The sequence below is a fragment of the Tauraco erythrolophus genome, chromosome 2 (genome assembly GCF_009769465.1).
Source record: "Tauraco erythrolophus isolate bTauEry1 chromosome 2, bTauEry1.pri, whole genome shotgun sequence".
NCBI classification, from domain to species: domain Eukaryota; kingdom Metazoa; phylum Chordata; class Aves; order Musophagiformes; family Musophagidae; genus Tauraco; species Tauraco erythrolophus.
Genome location: NC_141466.1, coordinates 127,475,218 through 127,493,602, shown reverse-complemented (window position 1 = coordinate 127,493,602; position 18,385 = coordinate 127,475,218). Strand labels below are relative to the sequence as shown.

The 18,385-nt window shown below is 41.7% G+C and overlaps 1 protein-coding gene across 1 annotated transcript in view; it reads left to right on the top strand.

The window, feature by feature from the left end:
• Positions 1-17,711, top strand: part of PLCB1 (phospholipase C beta 1) — a 398,236-nt gene extending 380,525 nt beyond the window's left edge. The window contains exon 32 of the mRNA XM_086631124.1: positions 17,481-17,711. Within this exon, the coding sequence (XP_086487250.1) occupies positions 17,481-17,711 (231 nt within the window). The remainder of the gene's footprint in view (positions 1-17,480) is intronic.
• Positions 17,712-18,385: the final 674 nt, after the last annotated feature.

The following is an 18,385-nucleotide window of genomic DNA, read 5'->3' as shown; positions in this document are numbered from 1 at the left end:
TGTTTAATTACTGGATGACCTGTGGGAATGATATTGCTTGTGGTAGCTCACATTTCGACAGCTTTATTTTCACAAAGTGTTAATGCCTGAATAAAACATATGGTGTGGAGCTCATAGGACAAATTATTTCACAAACTACTGATACTGAAGGTTAGTATGTCTAGAAATTATTAGTATCTAGAATAGCTTATCTGTGATTCTTCTTGAGGTTATTTATATGAGTATATTTAAAAGTACCTGTTTGGATCAGAGTTTTATTCTGCAGGGTGTTATATAGGTCAGTGAGATCTCAGTGTAATATTTCCGCTCTTAAAATCCTCCTTTCTGCTGAAAATTCTGCAGGTTCAGTTTTCAAAGCACAGTGCGGGTTTCAGGAATCAATATTCCTGACAGGACTGATGGCCTTGGTGGCAATTAAATCCTTCCCTGTTCTCTTAGTAATAGACCATATACTGCATAGCTTGGATGCTGCCGAAGTTGAGGTGTGATAGATGTACGAGCCTGCAATGCTAAGTGGCCTGGAACTCGTCGAAGCTCCTGGGAACGCTAACTCACTGTCAGTCTTTCTCTCAGGGAATCATTGTAATTCTGAGCAGGGGCTCACGCTCTCCATGGCATAATGGAATAAATTCTGCAGTAACTTCTCCCCAGTTCCTGTCGGAGTTAACATCTCCTCTTGGCCTGGAGTACCCTTCATACCCATTTGTAGTCAGACAGGCACTACTGCAGTTCACACTTGAAAATACTAATTGGTCGAGAATTAATTCATTTTTTTAAATTATTACATGGGTTTTTTACTTTTTAAGTGATTTTTTTTTTTTAAAGACTGGGGTTAATTTCTTATAATATCAGCTGCTGTTTAATGGTTGTAACTCCCTCAGAAGCAGGTTGAGTTCAGTGATGTAAACCATGTTTGAGGATTTTACATAGGCCAAGATCCTCTTGCTTGGCTGCTGCTGGAATTGATATAATGTGAAAAAGCAATAAGCCTGCTCATAGGTCCAGATATTTTAGGTGGAATAGGTGTCTGTTTTCCCACCAGTAAAGCAGAGGGTGCACACTGTGAACATGAATGTTGCCTGCTAAGAAGTTGAAGTATTCTGTGCCCTGCAGTATTGCTTTTTGAAAAGTTTTCTGGGCAAGTAAGCAAGCTTCACCACCCAGTCTTCCTAGTGCATCATCTGGTGTAGGTGCCCACCATGACAATGTCCGTTTGCACGTCAAATTCTGTCATTACCCAGAGACTTTCAGCAAGTCTCTCTCTTACAACATGCTGGCAATGAAAAAAAAAATACATTTGATAAATATCTCACCAAAGACTCTTTTTGTACCTGTCCTCCCTGAACAAACTGTGTCTTTTGTATGAATATTTCAGTAACATGAATTTTTATACAAAAGCTGCGTTTATGCCAGTGAAGTCATTATTTTGATTTTCTTATAAATAATCAGATGCCTTCCCTTTTTCCTCTGTTTTGTGAGTATATGCATCCACAAGCACACAGACGTGTCGTAAGATTGACTCAGTATTCACCCTTGTTTCCCTCCTGTAGCATTTATGAATATTACTAAGAGCACGTTTCTAATAAACATTAACATAATAAAGAAATTTTTTTAGTGTCTTTCAAGAGTCACCTATCAAGTGCAGGATACTGACATTAGGAAATCTCAGTGGATAGGCTGAACGTTAAAGGGAATATCTCTTTTGTATGCACAGAAGTGTAAACCACTATTGTCTGAGGATAAAAGGAGCTGCATTGCACACAGAAAGTTGACTGCCCAATGCTCTGCCTTTTCTTATTTAAAAGTACAATTAAGCATAGGATATAGGAGGAGGAAAGATGGGACAGCTCTAACTGCTGGTGTAGCATGCAGAGAAGACTGAGAGCATGAGCTGCTGCAGTTTGTCTGACTTTATAAAGGAGCATCACTCTCAGGTATGATTACCTCCATCAGGCATGCTTTTCAACACAGAATATTTCAGCTGCTTTTTTTCTAAGTTCTATGGCAGGGAGACACCATTCCCATGATCTGTCTGAATCTGCCGAATGTTACCTTTTGCCTCCTCATTCATTCTGTGGGCATAGAGGATGTGACAAAAAAAAAAACCACCTACCAATTAATGGCTTCACTTTTTAAAATAATCCCACTCCCGTCATCGCTGCTGCTGAGGACAGCAGCTGCAGTCAGCAGCTGTGACTGATGTGGCAGTCCATGCTGTGTGCCTCTGACAGATGCCAGCATGAACCAGCTATAATAGTACAAATGCCAAATTGTAGTTTCAGTGTATCGGTGAAGCAAAATATGACCAGACAAGAGAAATTCAGTTGTCCTAAGATCTATTCTGCAAAGACAGCAAGACTTAAAAGCGTGGGTTGAAGCCTATTTGAGAGCCTAAAGCCATAACAGAAGGAGAGATTGAAACTAAAAATGATGTCTTCTCCTGATGTCTAGACCAGATTTTCCTCTGCAACCAGCCTCCCTCTAACTTCTAAAAGAGTAACTAAACTATTTAAATTTCCCATCCACGTTTACCTTGCATTTGTAAACGATCCCATTGCAGAATCTTCTTTATCAGCTGTCCTTCAGGTTCTGTATGTTGCTGTCCTTCCTTTGCATTAATCACCGGAGTTCTTTCCTTTTTTGTCTGAAAACAGTCAGACTGCACCATCAGAAAATGAATGCACTGAAAACGCAACACTGCAAATTAAACACGTGGATAACGGCTGGTGGCTTCAGTAGTCGGTGTTAACATGTGATGAGAGAGAAGAGTAAACTGAGAAAGAGTTCTCCTGTGAATTCAGTGCCCCCATTATCTCTCCTTCTTTATCCGAAGGGCTGAGGAAACCTTTTTTGTTAGCCAAGACAGCTTGGTGCTTCGGCTTAATTTTCATTGCATAATTTTAAATACAGATCGTGTCTACAGTGCTGCAATTAATGGATAGCCTAAAGACTTATTATTTCAAACTAATTGATATGTAAGACAGTTTAAATAACATAAGTGATAAGAAATTTTTAGGAATAACTTCTGTAACTAACACAGAATAATCTTTTTACTGTTACATAGGGTAGCAGATGGCTCAATTATTCACTCAGCATCACTAAATCTAATGCCTGTCTGTATTTCTATAGCTCGAAATACATTTACATGAGATGGGGAAAAGATGACATTTTATAGTTATTGTTCTAAAAGGTTTTTTTGCAAGTTAATATACTTGCAAACCATCATTTGGAATGCTCCCAGAATTCTAGATAAATTTCTGTTATCCTCAACAAAAATGTGTACTCTACACTTATTGTAAACAGAGCTTTAAAGTAAGCAACCAATGTTTTTAAAGTATTCTTTTGCTCCCTTAAAGAACTTGATCACTTATGAAAGGCATTTATTTTTCTGGTGTTCATTAAACTTATCTTCAACTAGATTGTGATCAGAACTGTCATCACAGAATACACTGTAAATTTGTAAGACCTCTCAAGAACTCTTTAATGCTTTTGGAAGATGTCAAGTACTGAAGTAATAGTAAAACACTGATAGACCATTAAAAAGATAAGTTTTTATAATGGAAAGAGGTTTTGTTCTACTGCCAACATTTTTTTTTCCTCTAAATAAGGTTTTGCATGGTACAAAACTTTTCCAAGATAGAAGCTACCAATAGTAATACACATAAATGAAATCAGATTAAAAACAAATCGGAGCTTTAAGGAGATCATGTTATACATTTTTATGGCTTGCCTCTCAGTGAAAAAAAAAAGCAAAGGACTTAGTGAAGTTCCATGAGATTCGTCTTAGTTCAGGTTTGACCCTCTGGTGAACTAAACTTGGAGTAGTGTATTAACTTCAGAAGGAGAGAAGCCAGGGATGAAATCCAGCACACACTGATGTCAATAGAAAAGCTCACTCTTCCTGTAGTAGGCTTGAGATCTGGATGAGGCCCCACTGTGACCTCCATGTGTTGTGACCCACTGGAATCGGTGGGGAAGAGAGGTAGCAAAGGAACTGAAGTGATTGTAAGTTGTAGTATCCCATATATTCCTGCCTCTGTTGGCTTCTAGAGAATTTGCATATCCTTTTTCCTAACAACAGGAAAGTCTGACCACAAAACCCAGCTGTGCTATTGGCAATATCATTACGAGATCTGTTCAAGAGTACTTTAAGATGTCCAACTTCACGGCAAGATGAAAAGTGTACCTTAGTGCAGACTTAAACACACAAGCACTAGGACATGCACATTTTCTGTCACCATAACTCACTGAACATATTCCACCACACTCGAGAAAGCTGACCTCAGGATTGGTGCTGGCTGGTTGGGCTGCAGCACACCGAGGGTGGTAGTCCTTCACCCATAGTAAGCATTAAGAGAACTAAACACCTGCAGAGGCTTCCGTTCTTCATAGAGCTCAGGTTCTCAACAGAAACCCACATCAGGCTGTATACACAAAGAGAGAGAGAAAGGTGTGCAGGTCTGGAGGCGAGAATGGCATCTGACCTTCTCTGTGGGAATTTGTTGTCTCTACCTGCCTGTTGAAGCAGGCTTGGATTTTAAGCAGAAACCTGGCCCTGTTTCCTAGATGCTTTCATGCTTTGCAGCTTCCTTAAATTGCTAAGACAAAACAATTGGAAATCTTGAACCTCTGAAACGCGGCATTTGGACTGCTCCTTTGTGAGTCAGATTAGCTTGAGATCGCTGTTTGGGAAGGAGGGTGCACTTCATGGCATTTTGTGCCAGTGGTTCTTTCATTTGACCTGGTTAGTTTGTGCCTGTACTAACATGGTTGCTGGTACTGTAGATCCAAAACCCATCAAAGTCTTCTTGAAGACTTAAGTGAATTTTGGGTATGCCCTTTAACAGGCATGAGTTCAAGTTACTCTGCACAGCACTGGGACAGGCTTTGCCTTGTTTATCAAGCTTTATGAAATTACCTTATATGTCAATTTTTGCATTGTGGGATGCTTGATGAACATCATTGAAATAAAATTTTCTGCATGGTTCATTTAAACTTGATGGATAATTAGAGTTGCCTGAGTTTGCAGTAGTCAGCGTTAATATGACCTTTGAAAAAACGTTTAACTAAAAAACAACTAAACTGAAATATTAATCCGTTAAACTGAATCATGAGGATGGCTCCATTAACCTCCCATTGTATAATACTATTTAATCCAGTAACAGCAGTACAGACAAGAAGAGGAGGGTTTTTTTCCTTTTAAGTTCACTGTAGTATCAGGAAGTAAAAACCTTCAGGCTATTTTTGATTAGGTTGAACCTCTGGGCAGGGCTGCTTTTACATTAAACGACAAAGTTTTTAAGAGCTGCAGTTAAAATTCCACACTAATTTTGCTTCTCAAGTGAAAAAAAAAAAAAGTATGTTGTGTAATACAGTAATACAGCACAAAACAAGAAGTGGTGGATGAAATGGATGAAATAATGGTGGAAGTAGAGAGGTAAGAGGATAATAGTAATATATAAACACAGAGCAGCCATAAATAGCATCAGACTCTGTATCCTTAGTAGCAATGGTACATCTCCATTTGATGTTCATTGTATAATAATGAACATATACATTAAGATATAAATTTGAATTGAGTCCCAACTTTTTGTCATTGTTAAACTCAGCCTCCAAACTTTCCTGACAGTTGGAAGTACGAAGGCAAAAATACTGAACCATCATTTCTGGAAGATGGAAAATGAGAGGCAGTAACTCTGTCTCCGCTGTTAAACTTCTGCCAAGTTCTGAATAGATTTTTTTTTTTTCATTAGCTTGTTATGTTAGAAAATATGGGTCGGTCACTAAATTGGCTCATCTTTTGGGGAGAGTCAAAGCACATTTCTGCAAATAGTAAAGAGGAACCCAGATTCATGTTGTTAATGAGTGAGGAAATATTTTGGAATAGCCTTCGTTGTTACAAGGGATGACAGAACTGCAACTACTTGAAAAGATTTTCAAAGAAACTTCTAAGGCTTTGATCTTTATTCAGAGAGTGCTTGCTTTCTAGTCTAAAAACATCCATTTTTAACAGGATATTAACAGAAGGACTGACTGCTCGGTAATTTTCCAAGCAGACTTTCCAATGAGGCTCCATCCTGCAGAGGCTTTCTGATGTGAGCAGGTATAGGCAGTGCGAGGTAAACTTCAAAGTGCAGCATAAGGCTTTACCAGTGTGATTATTTTTTGAGCTAACGATGGCTTGTTCTAAACCTCTATGCAGTTGCTTGACATTTATCAATGACACAGAAATTATAGTGAGCGTGCACGTTAAGAAACATGCCATCTCAGGATACACAGAGCTCAGGGTACGTTAGGAGCTCTTGTTACTCTAAACAGGCTTGAGAGTCTGGGCTGAGTAGGAAGGGCAGAGCAGGGTATCGCAGTGAAACGAGGTGCCAGACTTAATCATAGGATGACTCTGCTCCTTTTCCATTGAGTAGCACAGTGATGCCACTAGAGAGACAGAGAAATAGATTATTTATTTCCTTTTCATTGTCATATTTGAGAAGAAATCTCTGCTCGGAGGGAATTTTCTGCAATAGTGGTGGGACCTGTTGGAGGTGTCCTGCCAAGAGTCAGACAGAGGTGACACTATAATTATCTATTAGCAAGGTGGATGTGAGATACTGAAAAACTCTTTGTTAAACTGTACTCAGAGTTCAATTTAGGCAAGGATCTAAAAGCTGTGGTGCAGGTTTCACCACAATTTTTCGCACAGGAGGCCTTAAGCACCTGCAAGTTTCTTTTCTTGTCTCTCTCCTCTTTCAAAAATAGTCAGAATCGCTCGCTCTGTGGGACAGCACCACTTTTAGGCAAAACACATTGTACATAAAGTGGCCTTGCAGATTCCAGGGTCCCCTGGAGACATCCTACTGGGCTGCCATGGTGCTGCACAGCTCTCAGTCCCGCGTTCTCCGGCCCACTCGGGATTTGAAATATTTCTGGAATATATTGTTGCTGTTACAACCTCAAGTTGTCATTTAAAAGGAGTTTCCAAGGGACTGTTATGACCTCTTGAGCTGAGAATTACAATACCACTAATCTTCCAAGGCCTGTGCTGTTGGACAGTCAGCTGCCTGTTTACAGGGTGCCTTGGAAGCATCATGGAAGTGAAAAAAAATAAAAATAAAATCACTTATTAGAAGGTAATGGATGCACTGATCTTTTTGTTGTTGTTTGTTTTGAAGACAGCCTCCGAAATACGGACAGCAATTTATGGAAGGACCAATTAAGAAGCTCTGTCTGAGTTATGTCACTAGAGTTATTTACCAATATCCACTTCAATAAACTAAGGGCAGTATCTGATGGTAGATGAGACTTCAGTAAAGTTTCTCTGGATTTATTGCATGGAAACTGAGCAGATTCCCTTTTGCTTAGAGTGAAGCTAACTTATTACAGTGATAATGAAAAAGAGCAGAATCTAGCCTTAAAATGTTCTACATGCTCATGGAGAGGGGATTTTTTTTGGCCATTCATACCAGCTCAAATTATCTTTATTCATATGCATCATGAGATGCATAGGTCATGCATTTATAGAGTCGTCAAAAAAAATACTTGACAGCTTAAGAAAGCATTTTATCCACAAAAGGAAATAATTACACCAAATAGTCATCAGAAAAAAGAGTGATTCCAAGCATACAGCTCACAAGGCACAGGGCAGGGCTTTGCGTGAGAATAAACTGTACTGATGAAGAAATGGGAAACAAAGTTATTGTGAAGAAAATCCTCCTATAGAATTTATTACAATTTCTCTCTTTCAAGAAGACGTGAAAGATCTGAAATTGCTACTAATAATACAACTGCTGGTAAGGAAAGATCACCAGTTTAGGTTTGTGCTGTAAGGAGCTTCTCTAACTCAGAAGTTCAGCAGAGGTACAGTGCAGGCATATGTATATCTAACACACATATAACCTGGGCAACACTGATGGGAATCTCATCACTCAAATGTTTCTTTTTTCATTAGTTCTTGGAATAGATGTTGGTTTACCATACAGAAAGAAGATACGACTTTCTTTACGAGAGTGTTAAAATCTAGGAGCCCAGGTCCCAGGTTTCTTCACAGTCCCATGGGTTTAATTGAGGTTGCAGTTAATAAAGGTGAAGGCACAGACTGATGAAGGCCCTAAGGTTACAGTTCTAAGGACTCATTTGTATGGGGGCTCGTGCATTAGGGAGGCATAGCAAATCACCTCTGCTTTAACAGGAAGAGACATGAAGCTGAAACATGGAAGATAACAGTCAGGGGAAGTCGAAGAGGGAGTATATGGATAAGGGAAGATAACTCAGTATACAGTTTCTAGACTTCTTGGCTTGTGACGTGCTTCAGGTGTTAGAGTGATTTTTTCAAGCCCATCTTGGGGCAATTTCTGAAGGATAGTATGTGGACTGTGCAGCCTGTTGACATGGGAAGGTAGCGGCAGCAGTAGTGGGTCAGTCAAAAATACAGCAGCTCCTGAGCAAGCGCCCCTGGTCTCAGGAATAGCATGGAGACCTTGCTGGGTGGGAAGATCGGCTTGGTGTGTTAGATGTTGTGTGAAGGACTAGGGGAGCTTCATCTGGGAGAAAAAGGATGTGGGGTGGGGCTGGCAGAGAGCAAGTCCTGGAGTTGGTGTCTCTCATGTCTGTCATGATCCGAAAAGTAGCCGTGATTTGAAAATGCAGTGATGGGCACGCACCGAGGCTGAGATGTCCTTGTCTGAGGACAGGAATCATTAATGGGAGCTTTCCAGTCAGTGTGAAGACATTTCCCGCACTGGCTGTCATTTACCTAATGCAGTGCTGTTCCTTGTGCCATCTCTGGTAGCGAGTGCCCTTAGGTTTTCTTTAATGATTCCACACTCCGGCATCGTATGAGATCAGACCTCAGCTACCTGACCAGTTTCATTTCATGCTTAGCTATATGGCCTATGAGTAGCTATGTTAAGCCCGAATGTTAACGTGGTGGCATGTTCCTTTTTGCACTTGCTTGCAGTGACTGAGAGAAAAAGGAAAAGAGAGCATTTAGGTGCTTTCTGCACATGTGGAGATGTTAACTCCTTTCCCAGGCCTGGATGAACAGCTTCTCAAGAAACTGCATTTCCCAGCTGCCTACTTCAGGCCATTCTTCCACATGGCAGAAACGGGTATATCACTTTTGGAAAGGTCCTGCAGAGGGATCCCAGGTCTCCTCAAACCCATCATCCTCACCTCCAAGTCACCCTGTTCTGCAGCCTCCCGTAGCACGCTGTGCTTCCGAGGGATTGCGGCCACGAGGACAACTAAATAGTGGTTACTCCTTTGCCTTCCCAGCAGAAATCTGCTTAGTGGAGGGAATAACATGGTCCTTAATAAGAAACTCCTTCTGTTTCCAATTAAACAAAAATTGCTGCCTATAAATCACTTGATCCCTGAGCTCTGTTCCTCAATTTCACTCTCTCTGTTATTGAGCCTCCATCTGCTTTTAACAATTCTTGCTACTCATATATCTTTTAATGCTGTATCCCTCCAGAATGGCTTTCTAATTAAGTAAGCTCTGAAAATGAAAAGCAGCAGGACAGCAGCTTGCTTGCTCTCAGTACCCTTAATCTGGGAGTCCTCTATGCGCTATTTTGGAAGCTAAATTGAGGTCGCTGACATTATGCATATTTGTTGTCTGATGCAGTCTTAAAAGCCCCAAATCCTCTATTCAAAATAATCTTTAGGCACATGGGTCAAACATTTGCAGGGAGAAAAAGAAGTATTTGGAGCTTTGGCAGATTTAGAGAAGCAGGGGAGGAGTGAGAAAGGGGCCACAATCTCAGACCAGTGTTTCTGTTGCAATTTGCTTTCACTGACCAGTGAAAAGATGAGTGTCACTGGTGCTAAGAAAATAAACAGTTCCAATGACATGTGAAAAGGAAAATGGGAGTTTTGCCAAACAGCAATATGCTGTCGAGGTTGCAGTCCCCCTTTTGTTACGAATCGTGCAGGAACCGGTTATTGCCTCTTGTCAAAATACGTTCTGCTGAAATTGCCCAGGAGAAATGAATGCAGTGGAGTTTCTCATCAGGAAAACAAAAAGAACAGGTACTGCTTAAGTGGAATTAATTATTATACTGCATGTGGGTAGTGCCATAGTGATTATGGATGCAAATTAGTATCACACTTCAGCTGGTGAATAAATAAATTAACCGAATACCAAAAACAGTCATTATTTTGATATTTCGATGCCCTCTGCCTCAAGGGGAAGTGACGCAACTTACAAATTTTTCACATTTGGATTCAGACTCAAAAATCATTAAAATCTTTAAAAAACTTGAGAATAAAGAGTTTGCTGTTGGAAATGTCAGACATTGTCAGATACCTATTATCAGAGATAGTCCTCAGAGTGCCTTTTTACCTGGATGGTTGAGCCAGGATATTTGGATTTTTCATTCATAATTCACAGCATCGTTCAAGGAAAGAAAGAGTGCAATCAGGGAAACAAAGTATTCATGAATAATGCAAAATAAGATAGATTTCAAAGGAAGGAGAAAAGAAACACAAAACTCAAAAAACTGACCTTACAGAAAAATTGCAAGTGGAATGGAAAATCTATGACTTAAAAAAAAAGTTTAGGAGGTGATTCTCCCCGTCTACTCTGCCCTCGTGAGACCTCACCTGTAGTATTGCGTCCAGTTCTGGAGCCCCCAACATAAGAAGGACGTGGACCAGTTGGAGAGGGTCCAGAGGAGGGCCACAAAGATGATAAGAGGGCTGGAGCACCTTTCCTATGAGGACAGGCTGAAAGAGTTGGGGCTCTTCAGCCTGGAGAAGAGGAGGCTCCGGGGTGACCTTATAGCTGTCTTCCAGTACCTCAAGGGGGCCTACAAGAAAGATGGGGAGAGGCTGTTCAGGAGGGCCTGTTGTGATAGGACAAGGGCTAATGGTTTTAAAATAGAGGGAGGTAGATTCAGATTGGATATTAGGAAAAAATTTTTTACCATGAGAGTTGTAGAACACTGGAACAGGTTGCCCAGAGAGGTGGTGGATGCTCCATCCCTGGAGACGTTCAAGGCCAGGTTGGACGAGGCCCTGAGCAACCTGATCTAGTTGGAGATATCCCTGTTCTTGCAGGGGGGTTGGACTAGATGACCTTTGAAGGTCCCTTCCAGCCCTAACCATTCTATAATTCTATGATTCTATTTATTTTGAGTCATATCAAGATTTTGCAGTGGAAGAGCTGCATCGAAACAAATATGGCCGTAGTGAACGTTTTTGATTCAACAAAATTGCATTTTGGTGTTGTTTTTTTTTCACCAAAATGTGGAACCAGTTGTATTTCATACGTAACTTTATCAAAACATTTTTGCTTGAAGGTTAATTCTTTAAATGCTTTTTAAGTAGTGACCCTTCTGTTATTTTTGAGTTGAAAATATATTTTAAAAAAACATGCGAGCTGGAACGAATCCTAGTCCCTGTGGAAGTGGGTTGGTTTTGCATCAGATAAGTAACTGCCTCTGGCATGAGATCTTACATCAGGAGAATGATGCTATGAGGTCACAGCACTGTGCAGACCAAGCATGCGGTATCTCAAGCTGTATGGGGAAGGGAGGGGAAAATTGTTTGGAAAACACTTTCATTACTAACTTCCGAAACGCCATTTTAAGGTACAACGGGAAGGAGCAGTGGTGTTTGCATCAACTGCTTCAAAGGTGTTGCTGTAGCAGGAAGGGAGATGGGCTGGACGTGTTTTCCCCCAGGATTTCCCTTTGCCTTGGGCTGCCAAAGTGAGGGAGAGGAGGTCAGATGGAAGCGGTGCTGCATATCAGCCGGCTGTGTATCCCCCTCTTGTCTTCGAGCTATGGAAGCTGGCTGTGGGGTAGACACAGTAGACTTTCACAAGACGTGGGCAACAGCTCCAGCCAACAGAGGCATTCCTAAATTTCTAATGTGTGTGATAGGGTCTTGGGTTTTTTTTAATGCACACAGTAAGGTCTTTGCTCCTGACACCTGAAGACCTAAACGTGGTTGCCATTTATGTTTGTGCAGAGACCTACTTCCCATCCCTTGAGCTACTGCAAAACTTTTCTTAACTTTGCTCTACATCTGAAACTTCTGGTAGCTCATTATTAGATTCTTATATCTCATTAGTTCAGCTTGTTTGGTTTTCCAAAGTTACCTTAAAACATTCTTTAAAAAAACACCAAGATTCTGCAGCAAGCAAGAGGGATGAGATGTATTTCAGGTAGTGAGAAGGGAGAAGAGTTCAGTATTTGGAGCTTAAAACTCAGGGACAAGATTAATGAAACACTATAAATGTGGAATAATTAAGGATTAAGGGGATTAACATATTTATTTTATTTTTAAATTTTCTAATTTTTTTTTAACCTAAACACTCCATGTGAACTTCAGGCCTCCTGGTAACTTGTGTTGGCAGCACGTTGTGTTTTTCATGTGATCGTTTTATTTTTGTTCTTGGTAGAAACAGAAGTTCATTAGATCACATTGCAAGTATGCAGAAGTCTACAGGGGCTTGATCAGGATAGTCTGAAACCACAATTTCTGCTTTTGTAATTCTTTATTGATCACCGTTACTGTTTTCAATGATATGGTCACTACTTTAACACTATGTTATGCTATAGTATTTTGGTAGGTTTAATAACAGCTACGTATAACTGCTATAAATAGTTTTAATAACACCATCCGTTTCCTTTCCTGGGTGCGTTTTCCTTGCTTTTAGCTGAATGACCATATTCATTTTCACCTCCCACATTCCAAGGAAGGGTTGCCGAGGCCTTTCCCTGAATGATGACCCTTTTTGGAAAGCGGTTGTAGCCAAGGATGCCGAAGAGCCCTTTGGGAATGCGAGCCGATCAGCTGGGCAGCGGGCTGGCTGCCAGGAGCTCTGCTCCCTATGGCAAAGGATTAGTCGTGCACAGCCCTGCTCGTTTTCAGTCCCGAAGGGTAGGGGCTGTGTTGGTTGTAGTCCAGATTCAAAGGATACAGCGCTGTTGACCCGGGGCACGAGGGCACGTGAGCCAAGTCCCTCGGTCACCCACGCTGCCCAGCAGGGGGCTGAAGACAAGGGGGAGCCTCAGGCACAGTTTCCCTGTGGAAGCCCTTGTGGGACAGAGCTAACAGGGCTGTCGCAGTCAAAGCCCCAACATATCTACTGTTATTTTGAGCAGGACAACTTGGTGGCTCAGTAGGTCCACAGCTTGTTCCAAGCCTGTGCTGGTGTATGTCTAGTTTGAGAAGCAATCACACAAACAAGAGTACAGGAGAGCCCTTTCAAACCTGTGGCAGCTGAAGATGGCACCTCCCAACCTTTGTTCCCTACCTAAGCTTAATTTCTCTCCTTCCATCTGTAATTTGGGGATAATAATGCTGATACTTTTGTAAAGCCATTTTGTAAAGCTGATGTATCAGCTGATGTTTTTTAACTAGCACTGTTGGGTAAAAAATAAAGGGTAGGTAGTTAGAGCTTCTGGCCGCAGCTGTCAAGAGTGACTAACGCATTCGTCTCATGTTCTCAAGGACCCCACTAAAAACACATAATGATGGCTCCAAATTTTAAAGTGTTATCTCATTGGCTGTAAGTAAAGTACATGGGAGTGTGATTTACCTGAACAAGAAATAATGTTTCCAACCCCTTGTGGGATACTAAAGCCACATGGAGGTGACATTAATAAGTGGGTTTTGTTGGGGGTTAAAGAGAGGACAGAGGATCGATAAGAGGGCAAATAGTGAGATAAGAGAAGGAAGAAGGTTGTTATGTGTTAATGGGAAGAGTGGTCCAGATAATGATCTGCCTGTCTAATCATCAGTCTCATTTTCCCCTCCTTGTCTGGCTCCAAAATCCTAAAAGCAAGTATAGGTCACCTTGTTCAGTAGCTAGAGAGCAGAGAAATCTGCGTAGGTGGACTTGTGATGGGAAGCAACCCAAAGGGAGAGCAAACTGAATGGTAAAGCCACGCTGGGCTGGAGTCTGGTGGCTTACTGGTTGTGCAGAGAGGTTTTTACTCACGCACGCTGACATGGAACTTTGTCGTGCCGTCAGCAAGCCAAATGAACGGCGTGCGTGCCTACTGCCTGCTGATGGGAGGGCAGCTTTCCGTTAGTGAATGAACCATGATGTCCCTGTAAAGCGACAGAATATGGTTATCATTGTCTCATAGAAGGATACTGAGGCTTTTGAAAGAAAAATAGCTGGGATTTTTGAGCCAGCTAGTTTTAAGAAAGGAACTTGTTTCTTTAACCTTGACCCATAGCTGTTTGCCAGTGTTACGCCAGGAGCTGGTGGCTTAAGGAGAAACATGGCCAATGCACTGTGAGACTGTTGTAGGTTTGCAAGCCCCAGGCTCGCTGAGGAAGACTTCAGTAAGGGGTCAGGTCTGACAGTGGGGTGGCTGCAGTGCACCCAGGCTCATCTGTTGTGCTCTTCATGGCAGCTGGAGTCTTGTGTGATAGCTTGGGGGTCAGGGAATGGGCTCCAAGGTGCCCGTCTGAAGCTGAGCATGAGGAAGGACTGACGGAGTCTTTGAAATCGAAAAGAAAACTAATTTTTACACACTGTTGCAGTTTTAATCAACCCTCCTTGTCTACTGTCTGCTCCTTCTCAACTAACTTCAACGTTCTTATGATTAGATATCTATATAGATGGTCTCTGGAGACACTGAAGAGAGAGAGGTAGCTCCAGATTCATGTGATTTCTATTAAATGCTTGACTTAGGGGGATTATCCACTGGAGGCGCTTTAGGAGGTGAATATTAGACACAATTGCTATCTAACAACATGCTTATGGTTGCACTGGGTTCAGATAACGTTCAGGTTCTGAGGGATTTCAAATATTTCTATTGCTCTTAAACCTAATTAAGCAAATCAAGGTTCTGAAGGAAGTTGAGAGCCAGGAGACTTTCTCTGACTTTTGATTTTACATACCTCTTTCTATACCTGAGGTGCCCCAAATTTAGAAATTCAGTAATTTCATGTGCCAAAATGAGGTGGGGAAATGTGCTAGCCCATCTCTGGCTCCGACACTCCTATGTAAAACCAAAAAATCATTCTCTTTTATAAAGCTTTTTCTTCCAGTGCTCTAGAGCCTTTCCCACAATTCTTAGATTTATAAAAAATATTGTATGCAGAGCTGCTTCTCCCTGCAGGAACTTTAACTGGCTTTGTGGGGTGCTCAGACACCACTGCGGATCTGCACTGGCAGCCCAGAGCCTGGCTACAAACATTCCCAAAGAGGGAAAGACAACGGCACTTTGTGTGCACGGTGCACAGCGTGCTCGGAGCCCGCTGGCACACCCTGCCTCTGCCATCGCTCCTGTTTCAAGTTGACCCAAGGAATGTTTTGGCACATGTTTGGCATAAATCTCTCTCTAACTCTGATAGCGTCTTGGGGTAATTGGCATAAATATACAGAAGGATTTGTCTTCCCCTCCCTCCCTCCCTTTTTTTAAGCAGTGCGGGTATTTAGTAGTAACTTTGACCAAAAGCATGACTGCACCATGATCACAGACCTTTTGCCTGGAACATAGTCTTTGGGTTTGCAACATGACATATGCGAGTGCCATGCTGCTGTCGCTCTGAAGTAGAGACCAGTGCAGATGTAGCTTCTTGGTGGTTGAGGTCACTGGGCAGCAGCCGTGGAGTCCTGAGGCTGCAGGGCCCTGGCAGCAAGTTGGGCAGTGAGGGATGATCAGCATCACGGGTGGGTTTTTCTTGCCAACCACGCTATGGCACTGTTCCTCTGATAATACCTGTACTCTTGGAAGTGTTATCAAAATGGAGGCAAAAGGAGGATCCCTTCAAAAATTTGCATCTAGATGTAAAGCCGGGAAACGAAGTTCAGGAAAAAAAGAAGGGTACTGCATGAAAGAAGGGCGTTGTGGCAGTAATTGTCTAAGAGTTGATACAAACATATATTTTAGAGGCAGGGTGTATTCAGTGCAACTGTTTGTGTCTCGGACTCCGTGTTTGTCAGCACCGTGGCACCAAAGTGGGAAACTGAGCCCAGAACAGCAGGAAAATTGCCAGAACCAAGGCAGGAAAGGAGCTTTAGCAGGAGAACCAAAAGGAAAAAGCCAGATCTTAGATCTTGAGGAAGAAACCTGAAAAATTTGTCTAATTAAGGAATGTAGAACTAGACCGGGTGAGCTAAGGACGTTGATTTGCACATCAGGAGAAAGAGAAGAGGCCTCACAAAAATAAAATCAGAGATGCAAGATGAAAACCAGGACAGAAGCATGGGGAATGGGATTGGAAGGGCTCACAGTGAAGGATAGCGGTAAAAGTCACTTGCTGTGGACAGACCAAGGATGGTAAGAGTAGTGCAGGTCCTAATGTTCGAGTGAAAATTTGTTGAGAGCCGTCACAATGGGGTGAAGGAGACTTGAAACTAGATGGGATAGACTCAAGCACAGAGCTGAAGGATCAGAATTCACAGCACCTTTATACCTCCTGGAAAAAAATATAGCTCAAAATACAATTGCCTAAGAAACTGTTGTGAAACTGCTGCAGCTACAGTTAGCAGAACGTGACTCCCTCTTTTTAAGAAGATGGATGGATGGATGGATGGATGGATGGATGGATGGATGGATGGATGGATAGATGGATGGATGGATGGATGAAAGGATGGGCAGACAGAGCACTAGCAGGGTTTGGCTTTGGAACTCACCCCTTTTGCTTCCTGCTGTGCTCATATTGGTCATGATAAAAAAATTGGCTTTGTCTTCAGTTGAAACCTTCATACACATTAATGTTTTTTAAATAATGGATCGTGCAGATCCTAATATGGGCACTAAAAACAAAGGCTATACAAATAAATACTGGGAAAGGGCCCACAGCTTCCTGAAGACTGATAGCCAGATTTCTTTCTGCATGCCTTTTGCATCCTGTTGATGATACGACACTTTTTCCCCAGTAATGTCCAAGACACATACTGCGTTAATCAGATAATGTAACTTTCCATGATCTAGCCCTAAGAAATGTAATTTAACTTTTTTTTCCCCTCCCTCTTTGACTCCCTTTGACAGCTGACTTTTTCCTAATGGTTTCTCCAACCCAAGAAATCTGGCAAAAGTTATTATATTGTTCTCAGAGCAATGTTTGTGGTGTGATTAATCTGTGATTAGCTACCTGAAGCTTAATTAAGGCTTTGCTCTTTCAAAGGCTTATCTGTGATCCATACTGCACTTGAATTGGGTCTTGTGAAAGCCAGTCAAGTATGGACACCCATACAGTTAAATCCACATATATTTTAAGGATTTGGGTACCCAAGTATGGTACCCAAAACCAGCCTTATGCACAAATGGCCGCATGTTCCTTCAGCTTTGCAATGACTGCATGGAAATCAACAGGTGTATTGGATGTGTGGCGCTAATATGAAAAAGAAAGGAATATATTCTTGAATCATGCACAAATGCGTTATTAATCCATTAATTCCTTGCCCCCCCTCCCCCCCCCCTCCTCCCTGCCTCATGTGGTACCTTCCCCATCCTGTAGCACTGGTCACATTAGATACACCTGAAGACAGCTTGTCTTTTTTGTTGTAGTTGCAGGTGGAACTTGATCAGGAATATCAAGACAAATTCAAAAGACTGCCTTTGGAAATTCTGGAGTTCGTACAGGAAGCCATGAAAGGGAAAATCAGCGAAGATGGAGACCACAGTTCCGCCCCCTCTTCCCTGGCATCTGACAGTGGAAAATCAAATCATAAACCTCTGCAAAGCGAAGAGGAATTGGAAGAAGATAATCCAGAAAAAGTGTTTGATACTACTTTTTAACTGCCCAAGCCACAACCAGTGCGCTAGGGCGCACCACTCCCCAGCTGCCCGTCTCCGCTCTCCTGACATGAGCTGCTGCTGAAGCACTTCGGGAGGCAGGAGGAATCTGCATTCGAGTGCACATTTCCCAAAAGGAACATTTTATAAGAAGTATTGTGCAAAGGTCTTCATTCTCATTCTTCATCTTATTATTATTCTAAAGCTTAGTGCAGTTGTAATAGGAAAATTAATATGTTAACCATCCTCTCCTCTTTTTTTTTTTTTTTTTTGGCCAATTTACAATGGGTAATTTTCTGGCCATGTTCACTGTTAAGAATGTTTAATGAAGACCAGTGTATTGTACAGAGACAAACGTGTGCAGATTTCCTTTTGAAGTGCCAGTGCAAAGTGCTCCAAACTAATACAGATCCTAGAGAATATTATAACAGTACTTAATCATATTTGTTTCCTTCTTTATAACTGCACCTTGACAGCTGTACCATCATTTTACATTTGCACTGAAACGTTTAATCCTTTTTAGCTTTGCAAGCACTGGTGGCTTGCTGTCGTGATATTACGTTTATCACATGGAGGGAAATATATTTGCTGCTGAAAATTCTTGGAACTGTGGGGACAAGAGGAAAACAAAGAGAAGAACTCTGCCTGGAGATTGTCGGTGTCTGTGTATGTCTGTG